This window comes from Macrosteles quadrilineatus, unplaced genomic scaffold (genome assembly GCF_028750875.1).
Source record: "Macrosteles quadrilineatus isolate MER2022 unplaced genomic scaffold, UCM_ALF_1.0 Scaffold_7__1_contigs__length_78375512, whole genome shotgun sequence".
NCBI lineage: Eukaryota > Metazoa > Arthropoda > Insecta > Hemiptera > Cicadellidae > Macrosteles > Macrosteles quadrilineatus.
The window spans coordinates 4,022,117-4,041,289 of record NW_026542600.1 but is presented as its reverse complement, the minus strand read 5'-3'; the positions used below and the strand labels follow the sequence as shown (position 1 = coordinate 4,041,289).

The window sequence follows — 19,173 nt, the reverse complement described above, 5'->3', positions numbered from 1 at the left end:
GTAAGGGATGATATATTGTTATCTATTTATCACAAGATTGAATTTCACTTTTAAGGCATTGAACTTTTTTTTTTATTTTGATCAACAAAACTGAAATATTCATTTCGGCAGCAACAAATGATGCATCGGAAATATTTATATAATCATTCCTGTTCTTTGTAAGACAGTGACGGATCCATAGAGGGAGGGGTTGTCGGCCCCCCCCCCTCGGGCATACATATACATATATTTTTTACTTCATGTAATCCAGAACTGCATACAAATTGCGTAAAATAATTTGTCACACTAATTTTGGACAAAGAAATGGTATGGAATTGCCATTTTGGAGACTTAGTTTACACACATTTTTCGGAGGGGCACCCCTGAACCGCCCCAGACCCCCTGGCTCGCCCCCCCCCCCTTGTGACTGTTCTAGATCCGCCACTGATGTAAAGACTGAAGTATATTCTTAAAAAAACATATATATATATATTTTTCAATTCAGCATCGTCAGCTTAGGCTATGAAGGCGCTGGATGTGTTGAACAGGTTACATCGACTACATGTTGTATGATTACAGGACTTCATGCATATTTCCGTTTAATCTTAAGAATAAATGAAATATTTTGGATAAATCAGCTTAGTAATTTAATTGAATTAAAGATATTTTATCAAAAGTCTGTAAGTTTGCTGTATTTTTAGGTGCATCCCCAGTACAGTCCGACAGACTTCAGGAACGACGTTGCCCTTGTCAAGTTGGATCGCCCGGTGTTGTTCAAACAGCATATCATTCCCGTGTGCCTGCCTGATACTACGGCCAAACTTGTAGGCAAGACTGCGACTGTGGCTGGCTGGGGCAGGACAAGACACGGTCAGTCACACACACTCAAACGCTAAATCCCTAGAACTAGGCATGGTAAAGTTGTCGCCATGTTTAACTGATCCATCAACAGTGTGTTGATATAAAGTATTGATTTCTGTCAAATACCTTAAATTTTCAACCAAGTGAAACTTGTTGTAAGCTCTCGCATCTTTTATGTCATGCAAACCATTTCAGTGACACAAATTAAAGCAGAAAATTGAATTTTTGACTCTACACTTTATGTCAGTTGTTCTTTTTAAATATAAACTGGAAACACCTAGTCCATATAGATGCTTCAATTCTAAAAGTCAATGCTATTCGTATCCCATTTTAATCGGTAAGACAACTGGCTAACTATATAATATAAATGCACAGTAATGCACTTCCAAGACTATCAAAGAAACGGACTTATATTTGAGGTTCATTAATGTAGTTGACTGTTGTAAGAGATAGTAATTGAAATGTCAAGTATCTTTGAGAAAAAGGTGATTTCGCTCTCAATACTTAACTGAGGAGCGACGTAAGATTATTTAATAAATACAATTATCAAACCACAGCTTTTAACTCAAGCTATACCACTTGGAAAGAAATAAGTAGGAAGCAAGACATTCTGAAGGTGGTGGAGTGTGACAGAGTCATTGAATTGTGGTCCCATACACAGTCACAGTCAGGTGAGCTGCAATGCTCTGTGAGAGTTAGGAATACTAAAACCAATTTTTGCATTCTTGGTGGTTATTGATCTCTAAATCAAAAACAGAAGTTAGGTATGCATTTTGTTTACATTATTGTATTAAATAGATAAATAAATCCATTAATACTTTGCGGCCTTGTAAAATTCACAAGATAAAATATTTTCTAGTTAAATATAAATTTTTAGTAATTATTTGTTTTGTTCATAAAACAACTGTAGCTTTTTTCTGCCACAACGGCTACAGAAATCGCAGAATATTCCTCAGTAACATTTTTCATTTTACTCAATTAGTGTTTAGCTTTGATTTTTCACTATAAGTTTTATTTTAGAAAAAAATTATTCTACAAAATTAAGTATAAAAATTGCTTACTACAAATATAAAATTTTTTTTTTAACCGGTAGAAAATTTATTCTTGTGTAATATTGGTTAATTTTTTATGACTTAAATAAAATAAAATGATGTTAAAAGTGAATATTTTGTTTTGTTTGTTGTAACGTCTGGTAAAAATATTTTGGCTGAGAAGGTAATTAATAAGGTAATTTAAGGTAATCCTCACGGCCTCACAAAAAATAAACTACTTAGAGTACTAAGCTCCACAATTCACCAAACACCCATCCCTTTTTCTCTGTTGTGTTGGTAGGAGTGTCTACAGTTCCAACAGTACTGCAGGAGGTCGATGTTGAAGTGATTCCGAATGATCGATGTCAACGTTGGTTCAGAGCTGCGGGAAGACGTGAGACGATCCATGACGTGTTCCTCTGCGCAGGCTTCAAAGAGGGGGGAAGAGATAGCTGCCAGGTGAGAACCTACCTTGAAATGTTTGCTTAAGTACAGGATGATATAAAAATAATGGTGCAAAATTAAACAGCGATTTTCTGGTTTCCTTTATTGAAACAGCTGTCAATGCCAACAATGGAAAGACCATGTTTATAATTTGTTTTTATACGGTTATAGTTTTTTATTGGCTGCTTAATTAGCTGTGCTGGAACTGGAGTCCTTATGACTGTTTAGGAAACTTCTGGAAAAAATCCGAAAAGATTCTTCTCGGCATAACTGCATCGGTACCACCTTGCGGATGGAAGTTTTGTTGGTCAGTCACTATGGCTACAGATTGAGCAAGCTTTTTTTAAGCAGCTATATTTATTTTAAAACTAATAAAAATATCATAAATTATCATACAGAAATTACAGTACATCCAGGGCCGTCCCTAGGGTTGGCGGTGCCCGGAGCAAACGTGGTGGTGGCGCCCCCTCTCCCCCCAGTAATAGTCAGTCGCATTCGCATATTTTAATACTATGTTAATACAAATAGCCCTGGTTGCCCCCCCTCCTTCGGACGGCCCTGAGTACATCATGTATTTTTTATTTCAACTATGAACTACGAACCTATTTTAAGCTGGATTGTCTAGTGAAAGAAATAATAATTACTCTTGAAAAAAGGGTGGGTTAGGGTCCCTCCAGGTACACAATGCAATAATGTTTTATAAATTTCAAAATTCTCAATGTTTGTCTCAGGGGGACTCGGGAGGTCCGCTGACCACAACCATCGACGGACGCAAGGTTCTGATTGGTCTGGTGTCCTGGGGCATCGGCTGCGGAAGAGAACATCTCCCAGGCGTCTATACAAACATACAGAAATTTGTTCCTTGGATAGATAAAGCGATGGTTTGAACGTATCCTGTACATAAGCTCTCTTTGAGTTATTTATTAATGTTTTTTCCACGGAAGGAACTCAAAGTACATACATTATGTATTGCTCGTATTTATATCGAACTAATCGTGTAGCCTCTTTATTCGATTGAAAAATTAAATTTTAAGCGTGAAGTCTAAAAATTAATTTATAAATTACGTTATTTATTTTAACAATAGGACCTTGTGATACAGTTTTCCAGATCTCAACTCTGTGACTTGAAGTCATGGTGGATTTTTATTTTAATAAGAAATCATTAAGCATATAAGTATAAGTGAACATGAGATATCTTTGATTCTATTTGGTTGATTGACATTGATTCAATGTCAAAATCAGGTATGTGTCAATGAAAGCACAGCACTGAACACTCTAGGCGACTGATTTCTGTATATGTCAAGTCTTATACGTTAACAATCTACCAATTGATGATCTAGAGATCGATTTACAACATTTGTAAAAACCATTAAAGATGTTAAAATGAATTTTAATTGAAAAATAAAAACTTTTTTTTAATACTTAATACTTTTCAATCAAATGGCGACCATACAAAGTAAAACCATTGAAATGACCATTTAACTTGTAGTTGTGTAGTATACTTTTAAAAAACTGACTATCAAACAAATGTCTCATGCTGTTTATACACTTAAGCTGTCAACTGTAAATAATGATCATTTTACTGTGTCACAACTTTTATTTATTGTGGCAAATAAAAATCTACAAAAGAATTAAACTGTATTATACATTTATACTGTCATACTTAGTGTTTAAAAATAAAATACTCGATAGTCTCAGTGTTTATTTATACCTTGAACTACCGGTATCCAACATTGTACATATTGCTTCGAAATAATGGTAACAGCTGATCGCATATAATTACAAAACAAGATGTCCATTTTGAGTACTTATATTGATAAAGGTAAACAATGCACAAAATTTACGTTTTATGAAATGTAGCTTTAAGAATGTTGCAATACAGCAGAGTCCCGCAAACTCGGCACTCGTTAACCCGGCAGTCTGGATAACTCGGCCATCACCTGCCTCAGAAAATTAGTGATTTTTGAGTCCGAGTTAAACATGGACTCAAGCCAGCTCAAGTCAAATCATTCGCAACTCGTACCAAGGATTTGTTGTACTATATCTGATTACTTAAAACTGGCTTGTAATATAAATATAAATAAAAAAGGCGGTTAAAAGGCTTAAAAATTGTATTGTTCTTATTTTTAACCCTAGTTCCCGATAACCTGGCATTTCATAAACTCGGCACCTTCCAGTCCACATTATGCCAAGTTTGCGGGACTCTACTTTATCACCAAAAATTGTTTAACTGCTGGTAAAAATGTAAGTGTCTTTCCAACCCTGATTATTTTTCTAACCTCAGCTGTTAAACTTGAAACTAGATACTTTTAGCCCTAGTAACAAACACATTAATTAAACACATTAATCCAAAGGGCGTTCAACTATAAAGCTGAAAAAGCTACTAAATTAGCTAACATTTTTCATTAAACTTTCTTATAACTAATTAGTGATTTTAATTTTGGGGAACCATCTTTGATTTTGCTGTCCTGATTAACAACTTGGACAGAACAGAAGAACATAAATTCTATATGACACAGCTTCATGTATCGGACCAATGAATGTGTTAATGAGCTTCAAGTTTTATTTATCTTTATTATTATTAAAGTTTTATTTGATCCCAAGATTCAAATAGTTCTCACAGTCATCAATCACAGATAACGATTATTAATACAATAAAAACAATATACTGATGATAATTATATATGTAAGGCTTTACCTACCTTTTCTTTCCACGGAGTGAAAATTAACAATAATTGCTTTATTTATTGTTCGTTTAAGTTGATTAACAGATAGGTTTTCCATGTATAACCGAGACCTTCTTTACGTCTACACAGAGTACCAATTGATGAAGCTGTTGTTTGTACTCATTAAACCTAATGTTAATTAAATACAATTTAGGCGAATGGAAATTTGCTTCGTCGGCAGGTTTGCTGCAGCGGGGGTGTTTATGAATCTGTTAAATTTTATGATGCTCTGAAGGCTGGACATTGTTTTAAAGGTAATTTTATTTATATACTCATAGGTATGTGTCACAATTTCATTTTCTTTAGTTTTTTTTTGCCATAACTGCATGGTTTGCTGATTTGTTTGCTGTGTGAGATTAACTAATTTCAGCATGGTTTGTAATGATGAACGTTTCTTTTATTTATATGAATTGGTTTGTTTTATGTTTAGCATAGTTTTGACATTCTATTGTATTTTATTACTGAATAATATAATAAATCTCTTGAATCTTGAGTAATTTTTAGACACAATCGGTAAAATAATCCTATAGTGTAATTCAACTCAATCACATAATTAAATAGCAAAAAGTAATAAATAATATTCATATTTTATAATAACGTGTTATGGAATCAAATACAATACAATCTAAAACAGATAATTCACAAATAGCCTACAGTATTGATAACGATAAGATCAATGATTATGAAAATCATAGCAATCGATTTAAACCGGTGAGTCGCATATATGAGGGTAATGGTAGATTCAGGGTAATTTTAGGGTAAAATTAAAAGTTAGCATAACAGCAGAAATTTAATTAGGAACATGAAAAAAACTTAAAAATTTGGGAAAAACATACATTACATAATATCATGGCAAACCTGTGATATGCAACTCAACCGGTTTATTTTAATGGTATAAATTAATTATTTAATAGTAGGTATAAATAATGTAATAAGAGAAATTGAAATTCGCTTAGTCTGCTGGAGGCGGCATCACTAATAGAGGATTGAATTGAGGGTTATAAGCCAATCATCGGTCTCAAGTAAGAGACTCGACTCTCGGCTTTTTAAATATTAGAAATATGATTATTTGAAGAATCCAGGATATGCATGTAATTAGGAAAGAAAATTGGGGAGGTCATATACCAGCTACTACAAAGTCACTGCGAGAGTCTGCAAGTAAAAACCGCGTTTTCAGCATACTAACACTGGTTTAAATAGAAAAAACGTGATTTTTTTAAATCTATGTTAGGTTTCTTTGTTTGGGAAAGGTTCAGTTTTTTATTGCACCTAATAGAATTAATAATATAGATAAATATATTAAACGACAGTGGGTTAAAATTGGAAATTCAACTCGGGAGACACCTAGCGGCAGTTTAGACGAACTGTTGCGAACGTCAAAGCGAAAGCGCACATTGTGGCGATGGCGACTGAACTGACTTGACTAGCGAAGTGAGTGAAGTGAAGTGAGTGACGACAAGACGACTACGAAACGAACGGAACGAGTTTGGATTGGATTGGAGCGATTGGAGGAGCTGGTTGGTGAGGTTAAGACAGAAGAGGGAAGAGGTTAAGCTTTTAAGTATTGAAATTCATAGCACAAAAAATCGTTCAATACACGACGCTAGGAATAATTTAAGTGGATTGAATAAAGAATCCCTTAAAAATGTAAGTAACTTAGGCTTATGGCTTATCATTTCATTGAAACAATGATGTAGGCTAGCAGCAAAATATTTAACCAACTCCAACTAGGCCTAGGTCCTATCTCGCTACTGTATTGGTATCCTAGTTGTAGTGGTAGGCCTAACATTGGTACCATCAAACCATCTATTTACTATTTAGGCTACCAACAAGATCGTTGCAAAAACATTGATATATTTTACTATAACTTAATCGTTTGCTTTCTGCCTTAGCTAATTAACTTAGATATTAGCTAGAAGATTGGTCTTAGGCCCATTTGATAATTGGTGCCGTGATGGGATAAATGTTTGACATGCTAGAGCAGACGTGCTGCCGCTGAAATTTATTAAAATTAATTGATTTTTGGAAGCTTTTAAGTTAGTACATGACCCTCAACATTCTATTAGAGCCTATCTCATTCCCCAGATATCAAAGTGTTACCTACCTTCTTCCAATTTTAGAATAATTTTACTTAGGCTAGGTTATTAAATAATAAGTACCTTATATTTATTTATATTATAAGTATAACCTAGCAATAAGCTATTTTTTTCCTAGGGCGCTAGGCACGAGTCTGGGATTTTTTTACATTAGTTCAGGCTAAACCTAGGGGTTGCGGCATTAACTTATCACTTAACATAGCCTAGATAAAATTCATTGGTGATTTGGCGGGATTTTAACCCGGGACCTCAAGGGACTGAAGTCCCGCACTTTACCACTAGACCAGCTCGCTCTCAAAGCGATTCTTATTAGAGTAAGTTAGGCCTAGGCCTGGCACCTAACTTAAACTCCAAAGATATTAAAATGGAATTTTGATTAGGCTAGTCTAATTTTTAGGGTCTTTGATTAGGCTCTCTAGCCCAATTTTGATCTCTATTAAAGTTGATTGTATTTTGTTGTAATAGGCAATAGGTAATGTTGTCTTGACAATGCATGATATTTGTTGCATGTTATTGTATAAAAATCTAATGTGCAAATAAACAATTTTATTTTATTTGAATAGGTCTGCAGCTACAAAACCCAAGTCAGAAATGAGCCAGGAAGAATTAGCTAGGAGGGAAGAAGAGGAATTCAACACGGGACCGTTGTCAGTTTTAACACAGTCTGTGAAAAACAATACACAGGTATGTATGTTAAGCTGGAGTGAATATAGACTCAATCTGATTCATTAAAAGAGTTAACTAAGGCTAAAGAGCTAAGACCTAAGTTATGTTCAGTTAATTCATTTAAGACTGGTCTCACGTAAGGTTACCTTGGGGGCTTTGTTACCGAGTAAGATCAGCTGTTTTTAAGCTTTGCTTTAACCAAAAGTATGGAAAAAAGGTCATAAACTCTTCAAGACAGTGTTACAAGTGTAGCTTCGTTATTGCATTTTGTGGCACAGTCTTGTCCAATCGCCACGGCTGGCCAATGGGGACATGGTAACTGAGTTGACTTACATGTTACCCTGACGATTTGAGCTCTGAGGTCTTTCTGCATTCAAGATTTTGATTCTTTTTTTAAAACAAAAAGAGGTTGGCGGCCTCTTAAAACTTGCATTTGCCCGTCCACATAGACTAGCCTACAGGTCTGTGTGTGGAACGTATCCAGCAAAGTAAGTGGTGAGCCGGTACAGTACAAAAGGTGAACTGTACTGTACTGATAAAATGTTTGTGGCAGTGACCAGGATCCAAAACTTCGACATCACTGCCTTGGGCCCGAAGTCCATGACGCTACCAACTGAGCCACCGACTCACCTAAGAAATTAACCCTAGCGCTGGCAAACGCCGGATATACGGCGCGAAAGGCCGCGGCCGAAATGGCAACGCCGGATATACGGCGCCAATGCAGGTGTTACGGTAGGCCTATATAACTTTTTTTTTTTTTACTAGTTTTTTTTGCTTTTTAGGGCAACTTTTGTAATAAATAAGTTAAATAATTCAAACCAGAGTACCCTGGAATTATATATTATGTAAGTTGTACGGTTTTGTACATGACCTGGGTTGGATGATTATTTGGTACTAGCGCGGGGGTACGATCAACATAATAATAGGGCTATCAAACAAAATACACAAAGTAAGCTATATAAACTATATATTTTTGGAATCAGCACAAAATTTACTACAACTTTACAATTTAGCTTATGATGATAAGTCTAACCTGCACTTAGCTACACGACGGAATATAAAACATTTTATAAAAAAATTAATAATGCCTAAAATTCGGAAAAACTAAAAAAAAATTTTTTTGTGGTAACCATGTAAACCACCTATATTATTGTTCTTTGTTTTATTCTGAACAAAATGATATATAATAATCCATAGTTATGTTGCTATTTCTAATTTTTATGATGGTTTAAAAATGATATTACATAGTTAATAAAATCCCTATGCCAGTACAGCGTTACACTACTGCCAGCTCTAGGGTTAAAAGGTTAAATTAGAAGGTGATTCTAATACCTGTGCATTGAATATTAATCTTACTAATGTGGCTTAGCCGTTGGGTGGGCTATCACAATAAACAAAGTCTGGCTTGGGATGAAGTTGACGGGGCGATCCCCACACAACATCTGTTTGTCTTCTCTTTACATTTCGCATAGAGGTGAACACAGATTTTACATTTTTCTTTTTGCATTATTTTGGTTAGGCCTATATGTGAACATCATGTTCAAATGTATATATGCTATAAAAGAGCCATATAAAAATTCTGAAACATGTCTAGTTTTACAGGCTTTCTGACACAGAATTTGTTAGACAAACAAGTAAACCACAAAATTCTCATGTTTAGAATACAAATTTAAAATTACTGTTAATAACTTGCGGTATCAAAACTGAAGAATATTCACATTAGTTTTCTTTGCTCACCAGTTTATTAATTAATTAAAACTCTATGACAATCACACCCGCATCGCCAGACGACTTACAGTGTAATAATAAGTCACCCCCTCTGCCACCCCACCAGTGCCACACCCCAACTGCTCACAGTTCAAGATCATACCTGTATATTAGCCTATATCAATAGTCAATTATCTCACACCCACAATAGATCCTGGAATGGTTTCCTGTGCGGTCCTGCATTCACTCTGCCATGGATAGATAGTGTTAGCGGTAATAGTTTCTGGATAGTGACGACAAACTGTTGCTATTATGTTCAGCATCCCAAAGAACTAAATGGATCCAACCAATTATTCGAAGAAGAAACCAATTCGGCCGATTTCACCATATAACGCATGACCTAATGAATGGTGAGGGAGGGTAAAAGCCTAGTTTGCTAATGTGCATTCGCCTATTCGCACATAGCTAGTTGGCATAATGGCAGCAACATTGTCTGCGTATTAACCCTTTAGAGACCGACTCTATATGACACGCTGCTAGGACCAAGGTACTTTTAACAGTTTCTGCAATGTTAGACAAAATGCTATAGGCTAACTTTTGAATAGCAGCCCTCATTAACATTTCTTGCATGCTGTTGATTTTTTTTTATATTAAAACTTATTGTTTATTTAAACTGTTGATACATCGGAATTTTGTCTTTTTAGCAAAAAAATACTAACTTCCAAAAAATCGTAAGTTGGTCTCCTAAGGGTTAATTCAGTGGTATGAACATGCTCATTTAAATAGCATTAAGTGCTATGTTAGTGGCGTCTATGACGTGAAAAGTTTTTTAGGCATACATAAAACACCTACAGTAAATTACAAACTACCTATCTTTGTTTTATAAAATGTGTATATTTTTTCAGGTTTTAATCAACTGTAGAAATAACAAGAAGCTGCTGGCTCGCGTAAAGGCATTTGATCGGCATTGCAACATGGTTCTGGAGAATGTCAAGGAAATGTGGACTGAACAACCTGCGACAGGAAAAGGAAAAAAGAAGGTGAATATAGATTGGCTTGAACTTCTTGTTCCAACATGTCTGCACTTTATTAAACCTAGTAAGGATTCCAAAGCTCATTGAAATGTGCTTTACGAGGGGTCCGCGGAGTTGGCTAACTCTGGAACTCGCTAACCCCATTTTAAACACCCTCTCTTCAAATTTGGTCGATGAGAGGAACTCACTAACTTGTTCGGTTTCGGAATTGGCTAACTCCGGAACCCGCTCTAGAACCGGGATAGCGAATCCCGTCCTCGTACGGAAGTCGCTAACTTGGTCCATCGGCGGAACTCGCTAACTCCCAATCAGAAGCCTCGCGGGCCGTCCAATGGGAGCCAAGCACGAAAATTTTTGGCCAGTGTTGCCGAAAGTATCGTTTCCGCACTATAATGTCGTATTCTACAAATAATTAGGAGTAAGAGCAACGTAGTCGATAAAATAAATATATTTGGAAGTATGTTTATTATTATTCTTATGATTATTAGGGTGGAAAATGCATTATAGTCTTACCATAGACTAACCAACACAGAACACAAGTAAACTTTACATCTCAATGTAAACTTTGTAGCTCGTTTTTTGTGTCTAGTTCATGTCCGGTGACACTGATCGATCGCTAGTGTCGACGAAATTTTGTTTCTATTATTTTATAGTTAACTTCATGATTTGTTCTTTACTGTTTGGTTATATAACTAGGGGACGTGTTATTAGTTGTGATTAGAACATTTTTATTTGGTTAAAAGAGGTTTTAAATGACTGAAAACAAAAAACAATTATTGTAAACAAAACACAACCTCTAAAGACAGTGCACCAGTCAGAACTAACAATACAACTGTCTTCAGCTGATCCATAAGGATGAGAAATGTACTAATATAAGGGAGTGTGTTTTATATGTGGTTTTCTTACTTAAATAGTAGTTTATTGGGATACAAAAAGATAATACTGTACATTTAATTTGGATCTTTTACATGTTATGAAATGTCTATTTTCGTAGTCCCCCAATCGTTTCTTTTATTCGAATAAATACCATTTTGTGAACATCTGCAAATAAAATGATTAAGTTCATATTTTATATAGCCTACTGGGCTTGTCATCTTGAATCATAAATTAAGATACAATTTGCACATTAAACGTCATTACAGAAATACATTGTAGTGGTAATGTATTTTTAAATAGAGCTATTGAATTTAAATAAATATTTATCAATACATTATAAAGTGGTAGGCCTAATGTATTCATGGATTGCATTAAAAATTGGTCTATGCATAAATAAAACTTGTAAATTTCTGTTATCGTAGGCTATTAGTGTAAAACCCGGGTCATCCTCTTAATTTTGTTCAATTAATATTAATTTTACGTCTTTCAGTTGGCCTACTTTTTAAAAGTCTGGAGTTTTTATGGTTCTAAATGGACCCAGGCGTTCTTTTTTGTTACCATATTTATGAACTATTAATGAATTCAGTTTAAACAGTAGAATTAAGTAACAGTAGTTGACGATCCAGAGGCCACACCATCATGAAGAACAAGATAACAACAGTAACAACAGGATAGGCTATATTAACAAAAATAAATAACAATGCAATAAATAGAAAGTTTGGAAACATGCAAAGATTGATGCAGGAGTTCAGGATAGAGTAGGAGTTCTTTCAGGATGGAATAGGACAAATGTCGAAGGTAAGCATTTCCCTCAGTAAACCGATGCCAACACACGCACAAATTTTATTATATGAATATAATATCTTCTCCTATTATTTACTAGTAGGTAGTGCTTAGGTCTACAATCTAAAAACTGTTTTAAAACATGTAACATTATTACTAAAAAATTCAACACATTTTAGAATTAGGCAACTATTTACTAGTAGGCCTACAACACTTTGCTTTAAACCATTATGCCTAGATTTAGGCCTACAGAGCTATTCTATGAATTGATATTAGTTGGATGAAAATGAAGTTTGATGATTCAACGACGAACCTTTAATTTTAAATCTATGAATTAGTTATAGTACAGGTAAAATTATACTAAAAAACCAGTAGAAAACATAAAAATTAGTCCATTCATGAAACTTTCAGGAAACGTAGTAATTACCATTAGGTATTGGAATCTAAAGAGTCCCTAGTGATTGTGGGGGTGGAAGTACCATTTTATGGGGTTTTAAGTTTATGGGGGTAGTGATTTTGAGAAAATTTTTATTTATGGGATCCAAGCAAGTGGGGTGTCGTTTTCTATGTTTCTTAGGATGCAGAACCGAAAAAGAACATGATAAAAGCAATAAAACCGACAGTTTATCAGAAAAAGACTAATTTATTAATGAAAAACTAAATATGACAAATTAATTAAGGTAAAATAATCCAGTTAATTAATATCAATCACCTATTACAAAATTGATCATGAGTCTGTGTCACATGTTAAAGTTGTGAGGAAAATTAACCAGAAACTGAAAGTTACGACTCTTTAACCACCACGTGTCATATTGTTCATCAGCTACTGATGCATCATCACCTTCCATGGAATCGTCAGGGTCTCTAACTCGTTCTTCTCCATCATCGTTTTGACTTAACACTGACAGCTTAGTAGTGGGGATGGGTAGCAGAAACATATTTCAGTTCTGGCGACGACCCTGCAACTTAGGGTGAAGATAATATATAAGACCAAGTATGTAAAACTGCCCAGACCCGAATTTTTAAGGACCTTGGTCGCCCGTAATGACGACATCAATATGGCGCTCGTAAGACGATGCTGGGTCGCCATGAATTGGTTATTATACCAAAATGCCTGAACAGATTTTAATTAAATTTGGCATACAAGTGCTTGAATAATATATCTAATCCCAGTTTGTCAATGGTCGAGTTTGGTTAGGTAATTTCAAAATGGCGGCCGTTAATAATTGAAATAATTAAAAATTGTTTAATGTTTTGTTTTTTCAACTCTCTCCAGAAATCTGCAGCGATATTTCATTTTCCTTGCAATCACAGGTTGTGATGCCATCTCTGGCAACTAACGTCCTTTCAAAAGTACACGTCTACAGCCATTAACGCTGTTAAAGTTTGATGTCATATCATATAGAAAAGTACAACAAATCTTTGGATTGATTCTAACGAGTTCGCAATCCAGCATGATCAGACCATGGGAACGGGGTTTTTGGGGGGAATTTATGGGGTCAAAATTGGGTTTTGTCATGTTTATAACCCTCTATAACATTTTACAATTTCTCTCTAAACCATTTTGGATACCATGATGAATTTGAATACCTTAAAAACCAAATAATGTTGTTTATTGAAGTGTTTTTGTACGGATATTGGTTACCTACCGAGAAAATTCAAAAATTTTAAATTTATCATTCACATTTTATTCTTATGGAGAATAAGTAAACTGTTGTAGTTTACTCATTTATGGATATATTTTGATAAAACTTGGCAAATTTATTTATTTTGACCTAAGCTATAATGTTTTAATAAAAAAAACAAAAACACACACTTTATTATCCTCTCCGTAGCAGCAAACCTAGGTACTAATTAAACTTAATGTTATTGAAATAGATTTAATTGAAAATCAAATCAGGCAATTGGAAACTCACTTAATCTGCAGGTTTGCTGCGGTAGGGGTATTTTGCCTATTCCATGAAATGCAGGGATGGCATCACAACCTGTGATTGCAAGGATAATGAAAGATCGCTGCAGATTTCTGGAGAGAGTTGTAAAAACAAAACATTAAACAATTTGTAATTATTTTAATTATTAACGGCCGCCATTTTGAAATTACCTAACCAAACTCGACCATTGACAAACTGGGATTAGATATAGTATTCAAGCACTTGTATGCCAAATTTAATTAAAATCGGTTTAGGCATTTTGGTATAGTAACCAATTCATAGCGACCCAGCATCCTCTTACGAGCGCCATATTGATGACGTCATTACGGGCGACCAAGGTCCTTAAAAATTCGGGTCTGGGCGGTTTTACATACTTGGTCTTATATATTATCTTCACCCTAAGTTGCAGGATCATCGCCAGAACTGAAATATGTTTCTGCTACCCATCCCCACTACTAAGCTGTCAGTGTTAAGTCAAAACGATGATGGAGAAGAACGAGTTAGAGACCCTGACGATTCCATGGAAGGTGATGATGCATCAGTAGCTGATGAACAATATGACACGTGGTGGTTAAAGAGTCGCAACTACCAGTTTCTTGGTTAATTTTCCTCACAACTTTAACATGTGACACAGACTCATGATCAATTTTGTAATAGGTGATTGATATTAATTAACTGGATTATTTTACCTTAATTAATTTTTCATATTTAGTTTTTCATTAATAAATTAGTCTTTTTCTGATAAACTGTCGGTTTTATTGCTTTTATTACGTTCTTTTTCGATTCTGCATCCTAAGAAACATAGAAAACGACACCCCACTTGCTTGGATCCCATAAATAAAAATTTTCTCAAAATCACTACCCCCATAAACTTAAAACCCCATAAAATGGTACTTCCACCCCCACAATCACTAGGGACTCTTTAGATTCCAATACCTAATGGTAATTACTACGTTTCCTGCAAGTTTCATGAATGGACTAATTTTTATGTTTTCTTAGGTGAGTTTTACCTGTACTATTATGAAAGTTACGATGGTTGATGACTGTATTAATTAATGGTTTTGGTTTATTACGATATTACAATTAAATTTGTTTTCCGTGTTTGAGAACTTGCGTGTATTTTAGCTTCATTTTGTAAAGGTTTAATTATCTAGTACGGTACCAATTAAATGGAATTTTCAATATTTTCATATTCTATTATTTTCTTTTATAGGCCTACTGATGGCATTTATTTTTAAGATCGAAATCATAAAAATTTAATTGGCCTTTGTACAGTTAAATAAAAAAACGCATTTTCATGATTTTTTAAATGTCTTTGAATTACTTTGGGCTAGTTATCTGTTAAAAGTGGAATTGATAACAAAAAACAATAAAATTTACTGTATGTTCATTGACAATGACATTTTGAAATAAGGCAGTGTACGATTATTTCGTCATACAAGGTTGGCAACCTCCGTGCAGTGGGCGTGACCGGGATAGTGACTTCCAGAGTTAGCGAATTCCGCCGCGAGACAAAATCGAGTTAGCGGGTTCCGGAGTTAGCCAATTCCTGATTGAGACGGTTAGCCAATTTCCAGAGTTAGCCAGTTCCGACACACGACCGGGTTTGCGAGTTCCTGAGTTAGCCAATTCCTACATCTCCTTTACGAGTGATTCACTTACAGGAGTTAATCTAAAAAATTGTTTGATATATTCCAAACTTTGAAATAATAACCACGTGCATGATTCAGCTGGAATACCTCAAATGTTGAGGTTGTTTCAGCTAAAGGTGTTTATTTTTAAACGACATGGTTTTTGCTTTTAGGCAACATTTTATAAATACAGTTAGATAAATATTTTTAGACAGTGCTCATCTTTTTGAATTAAGAGGAATACAGTCCTTGTGAGTCCCTAGAGCCAAGTTTCCATTACTCTAAGTCGCAGGTATATGTCGTGCACATGGGCCATAAGTTCCGCGACTACGACTGACATAGGATGTCAATTCTCTTATTGTGATGAGTTTTGGTATTTAATTAAGATTATATTGTGTTCTACAAATCACTATGGATGACATATCAGCCACTGCTTCTTTAATTATGGCTGGTGCATGTTATAATGAATTTAGAAGAAAAATACAAAAACTGCCCGGATGTTCAATATGATAAGTAGTTTTTATGGCTATAATAAAGTGGCTACGAAAATTTTCTTCTTATGACTTTCCATGATTTTGAATGTTTATAAGAACTGAATGTAGGCCTACAGGCAATTGAGAAAAACAGTGATTGTCGAAAACCTATTCCTCCTGAGAAGCTACCACTAAAATTTTTAGCTACGGGCAATAGCTACAGTTCATTGATGTATCTTCACAATCACATGAGATGAAAATCAACGAGATCAAGATTCATACCTGTAGTGTGCATGCACAGCCATTGTTGTAAGAGCTACATTCAGATAAGAATCGACCCGACAAATATCTATTAGGGATGGACGAGATTGGATTTTTAGTTCGAGACGAGATTTTTTATTTCTCATAAAATTTCAAGACGAGATTGAGACGGGATTTCCCTTCTCATACACAACGGGAAATGCACGTTCAAAATTTTTACCTGATTTTGTAACATTGTTAGATGACTGTTCAAATACAAAAATAATGATAATAGGCAAGAATATTTACAATATATTATTAAAAAACATCAGCATAACATTTTTTTATTAATCACGCCTAACTTATTAAAAATGCCTACGATTAGGAAACATAGTGATATCAGTAAGGATAGAGTTAAACTTATCCTAAAATTAAATAAATCATAAAATAAAAGCAATATTAATTTTTATAAAATAGTTACTTGTTTTGACTTTTTATAGTAATAAAACATTCCTCACACTGCTTACACTTAACAAAACTTCTCAAATGTTATTAAAGTAATATTATTAAAATAATTAAAGTAATATTTACATTAAAAGAATTTTTTAAATAAAAACGCCTTCGCAAAGGAAACGCAACTGCAACACGCTCCTGTATTGCGGGTATTGCATGGACTTTCTGCAGGCGTTTTTAATTTTTTTTTTTTTAATTCTCGTCTCGATAAAAATCTCGGCCAAAAAAAATCTCGTCTCGTGTAACGAGAATTAAAATTTCCCGAGATTTCGAGACTTGACCATCCCTAATATCTATACAACCTTGAATAAATCTATGATCTATCCATCTATATATATATATATACCTACTATAGATGAAATAATTTTCTTGATATTTTATTGACCATAATTATCAACTCCTAAATATTTTTCTAGACATATTTGGTACAGTATAAAATTAAAGGTCTTATATTAGATGTGCGTTTTTGTAGGTTTGAGTGATATTTCTAAAATGCCTTAGTCCTTTGGCTGTTAAAATTTTAATGTATGTGGTAATAGTAGTTGTTCGACAGACCTGCGCAGTGGGCGTGTGCCGACTGTTTCCATTCCAAACTGGACACATGTTTTATCGCGCAGTTGACGAGCACAAAAGTCGCACAGGCACTTGTGCCAGGCTGTTTCCATTCCTACAAAATATGTCTAGGTTTATTATATGAGTTTATTATTTATGACTTATATACAGCAATATTAAGGTAGCCTATTGATGTATTCAGTCTTGTGTTTAATTTAGTTACTTTTATTTATCAATTACTTACTCCCATGACCATTTATTCTTGAGAATTAATTTGACCACACCAACTTACTTCCCCCACTCCCTCTGATCTGGCCCATATTCTTCATCAGCTCATCTACATTCTCATGTCTGTGGCTTCTTTGTCCATACCTTCATTGGTAATCAGGGGTCTCCTTTTATACGGAATATAATCTGCCTCATCTCAACCAATAATACAATCTCTAAAATATAGTGTAAGCCATAGTAATGTTTCAATATAGACTGGGTTTTCTGTACATTTATTATTACTAGAAGAGGTCTTCCAGTGGTTGAAAACTCGACCAAAAGTATCTTCAAACTTCTCTATTTTCACCCTACGCTGTAAATAAAACATGTGATTGTTATTTCTTCCATTTGTTTTGATTATCTGTTTATATTGCGTTGTTATTTCGTCTCCAGCATGGCAACCCACAAGGTCCATGTAATTTTTTTTATTTATAATTCTTTTTTTGTGCTTATTTTTTAGTCTATTTAATTTATGAAGGGATTCTACACATCTATGGAAATATATTTCCAACAGTATGCGTAGATTTCCCCTGCGATGCACACAAGCTGAGAAAAAATGTTTTAAGGAAACATGCTTGCCTATTAATAAGTGGATTTTTAACCTAATTATTCTAATTTTTCCAGTCCAAGCCAGTCAACAAGGACAGATTTATCTCCAAGATGTTTCTCCGAGGCGATTCAGTCATTTTAGTGCTTAGGAATCCTCTCGCCACTGCAGCTGGCAAATAATCTCAAACCTGTGAATTCTTGAAAATATAAACTATTTTTGCAATTCTAGTTTTATTGTCCTTTTCTTTTTAAGTGATTGTATCAGAGTGGTCAACTAATTCATAGAAAACCTTTGTAGCTGGTTGGATTTTGCACCGTCACTCTCAACCAAGAATTTATCCGAAAATCTAATTATTTAATCCAGACTGTTCCCCTGACACATTCGGGTGAACCTTTTCAAGTGCACTGTAAAAGTGTTCATTTTTAAAATTTCACCCAAACTAATTACAAACCTCGAACTTGTTGTGCACAGAACACTAAAAAAGGCACTTCCCTATATAGGAAATCACCAGAATAGTAAATTCACCAGTAGTAGTAGTTGTAGAGGTTATCTTTGGTAGGTATGCAGAGCTAAATTTATATGAGTTTTGCATTGGCATTAAATGTGACAAACAAGAAAAAATTTAGTTTTATCAAATGTACTTTGTACCATAGAGTAAATTAATTTTTGCATGTAGCACATTTACCAAGGGTTTCTGGTATATCCATTGCCTTGCCATAGATTATTTTATTCAGTCATTTTAGTTCAGATGGTCCATCTGTTAACATTAAAATATATTACATAATATTAACTGTTTCACTTTTATTATTTTGA

General features: G+C 34.4%; 2 protein-coding genes across 3 annotated transcripts in view; both read left to right on the top strand.

Moving 5' to 3' along the window:
• Positions 1-4,345, top strand: part of LOC128998228 (tryptase-like) — a 30,722-nt gene extending 26,377 nt beyond the window's left edge. Inside the window, exons 7-9 of the mRNA XM_054424267.1 lie at positions 681-849; positions 2,173-2,330; positions 3,047-4,345. Coding sequence (XP_054280242.1) covers positions 681-849; positions 2,173-2,330; positions 3,047-3,202 — 483 coding nt within the window. The 3' untranslated portion in view covers positions 3,203-4,345. The remainder of the gene's footprint in view (positions 1-680; positions 850-2,172; positions 2,331-3,046) is intronic.
• Positions 4,346-5,143: 798 nt separating this feature from the next.
• On the top strand, positions 5,144-18,587 carry LOC128998488 (probable small nuclear ribonucleoprotein Sm D2). 2 transcript variants are annotated; one of them, XM_054424640.1, is made up of 4 exons: positions 5,144-5,295; positions 7,701-7,821; positions 10,416-10,550; positions 18,435-18,587. In XM_054424640.1, the coding sequence occupies exons 2-4, from the start codon at positions 7,729-7,731 to the stop codon at positions 18,537-18,539; spliced, it is 333 nt and encodes a 110-aa protein (XP_054280615.1). In that variant the 5' UTR covers positions 5,144-5,295; positions 7,701-7,728; the 3' UTR covers positions 18,540-18,587. The 2 variants fall into 2 exon arrangements, with proteins under 2 accessions (XP_054280615.1, XP_054280614.1); XM_054424639.1 differs by lacking the exon at positions 5,144-5,295 and adding an exon at positions 6,558-6,688.
• Positions 18,588-19,173: the final 586 nt, after the last annotated feature.

Bases quoted from the DNA above. Each gene is read 5' to 3' on its own strand.
- LOC128998488 (XM_054424639.1), top strand. The intron at 7,822-10,415 runs GTATGTATGTTA...ATATTTTTTCAG, and splicing joins CTGTGAAAAACAATACACAG to GTTTTAATCAACTGTAGAAA. The intron at 10,551-18,434 runs GTGAATATAGAT...TAATTTTTCCAG, and splicing joins CAGGAAAAGGAAAAAAGAAG to TCCAAGCCAGTCAACAAGGA.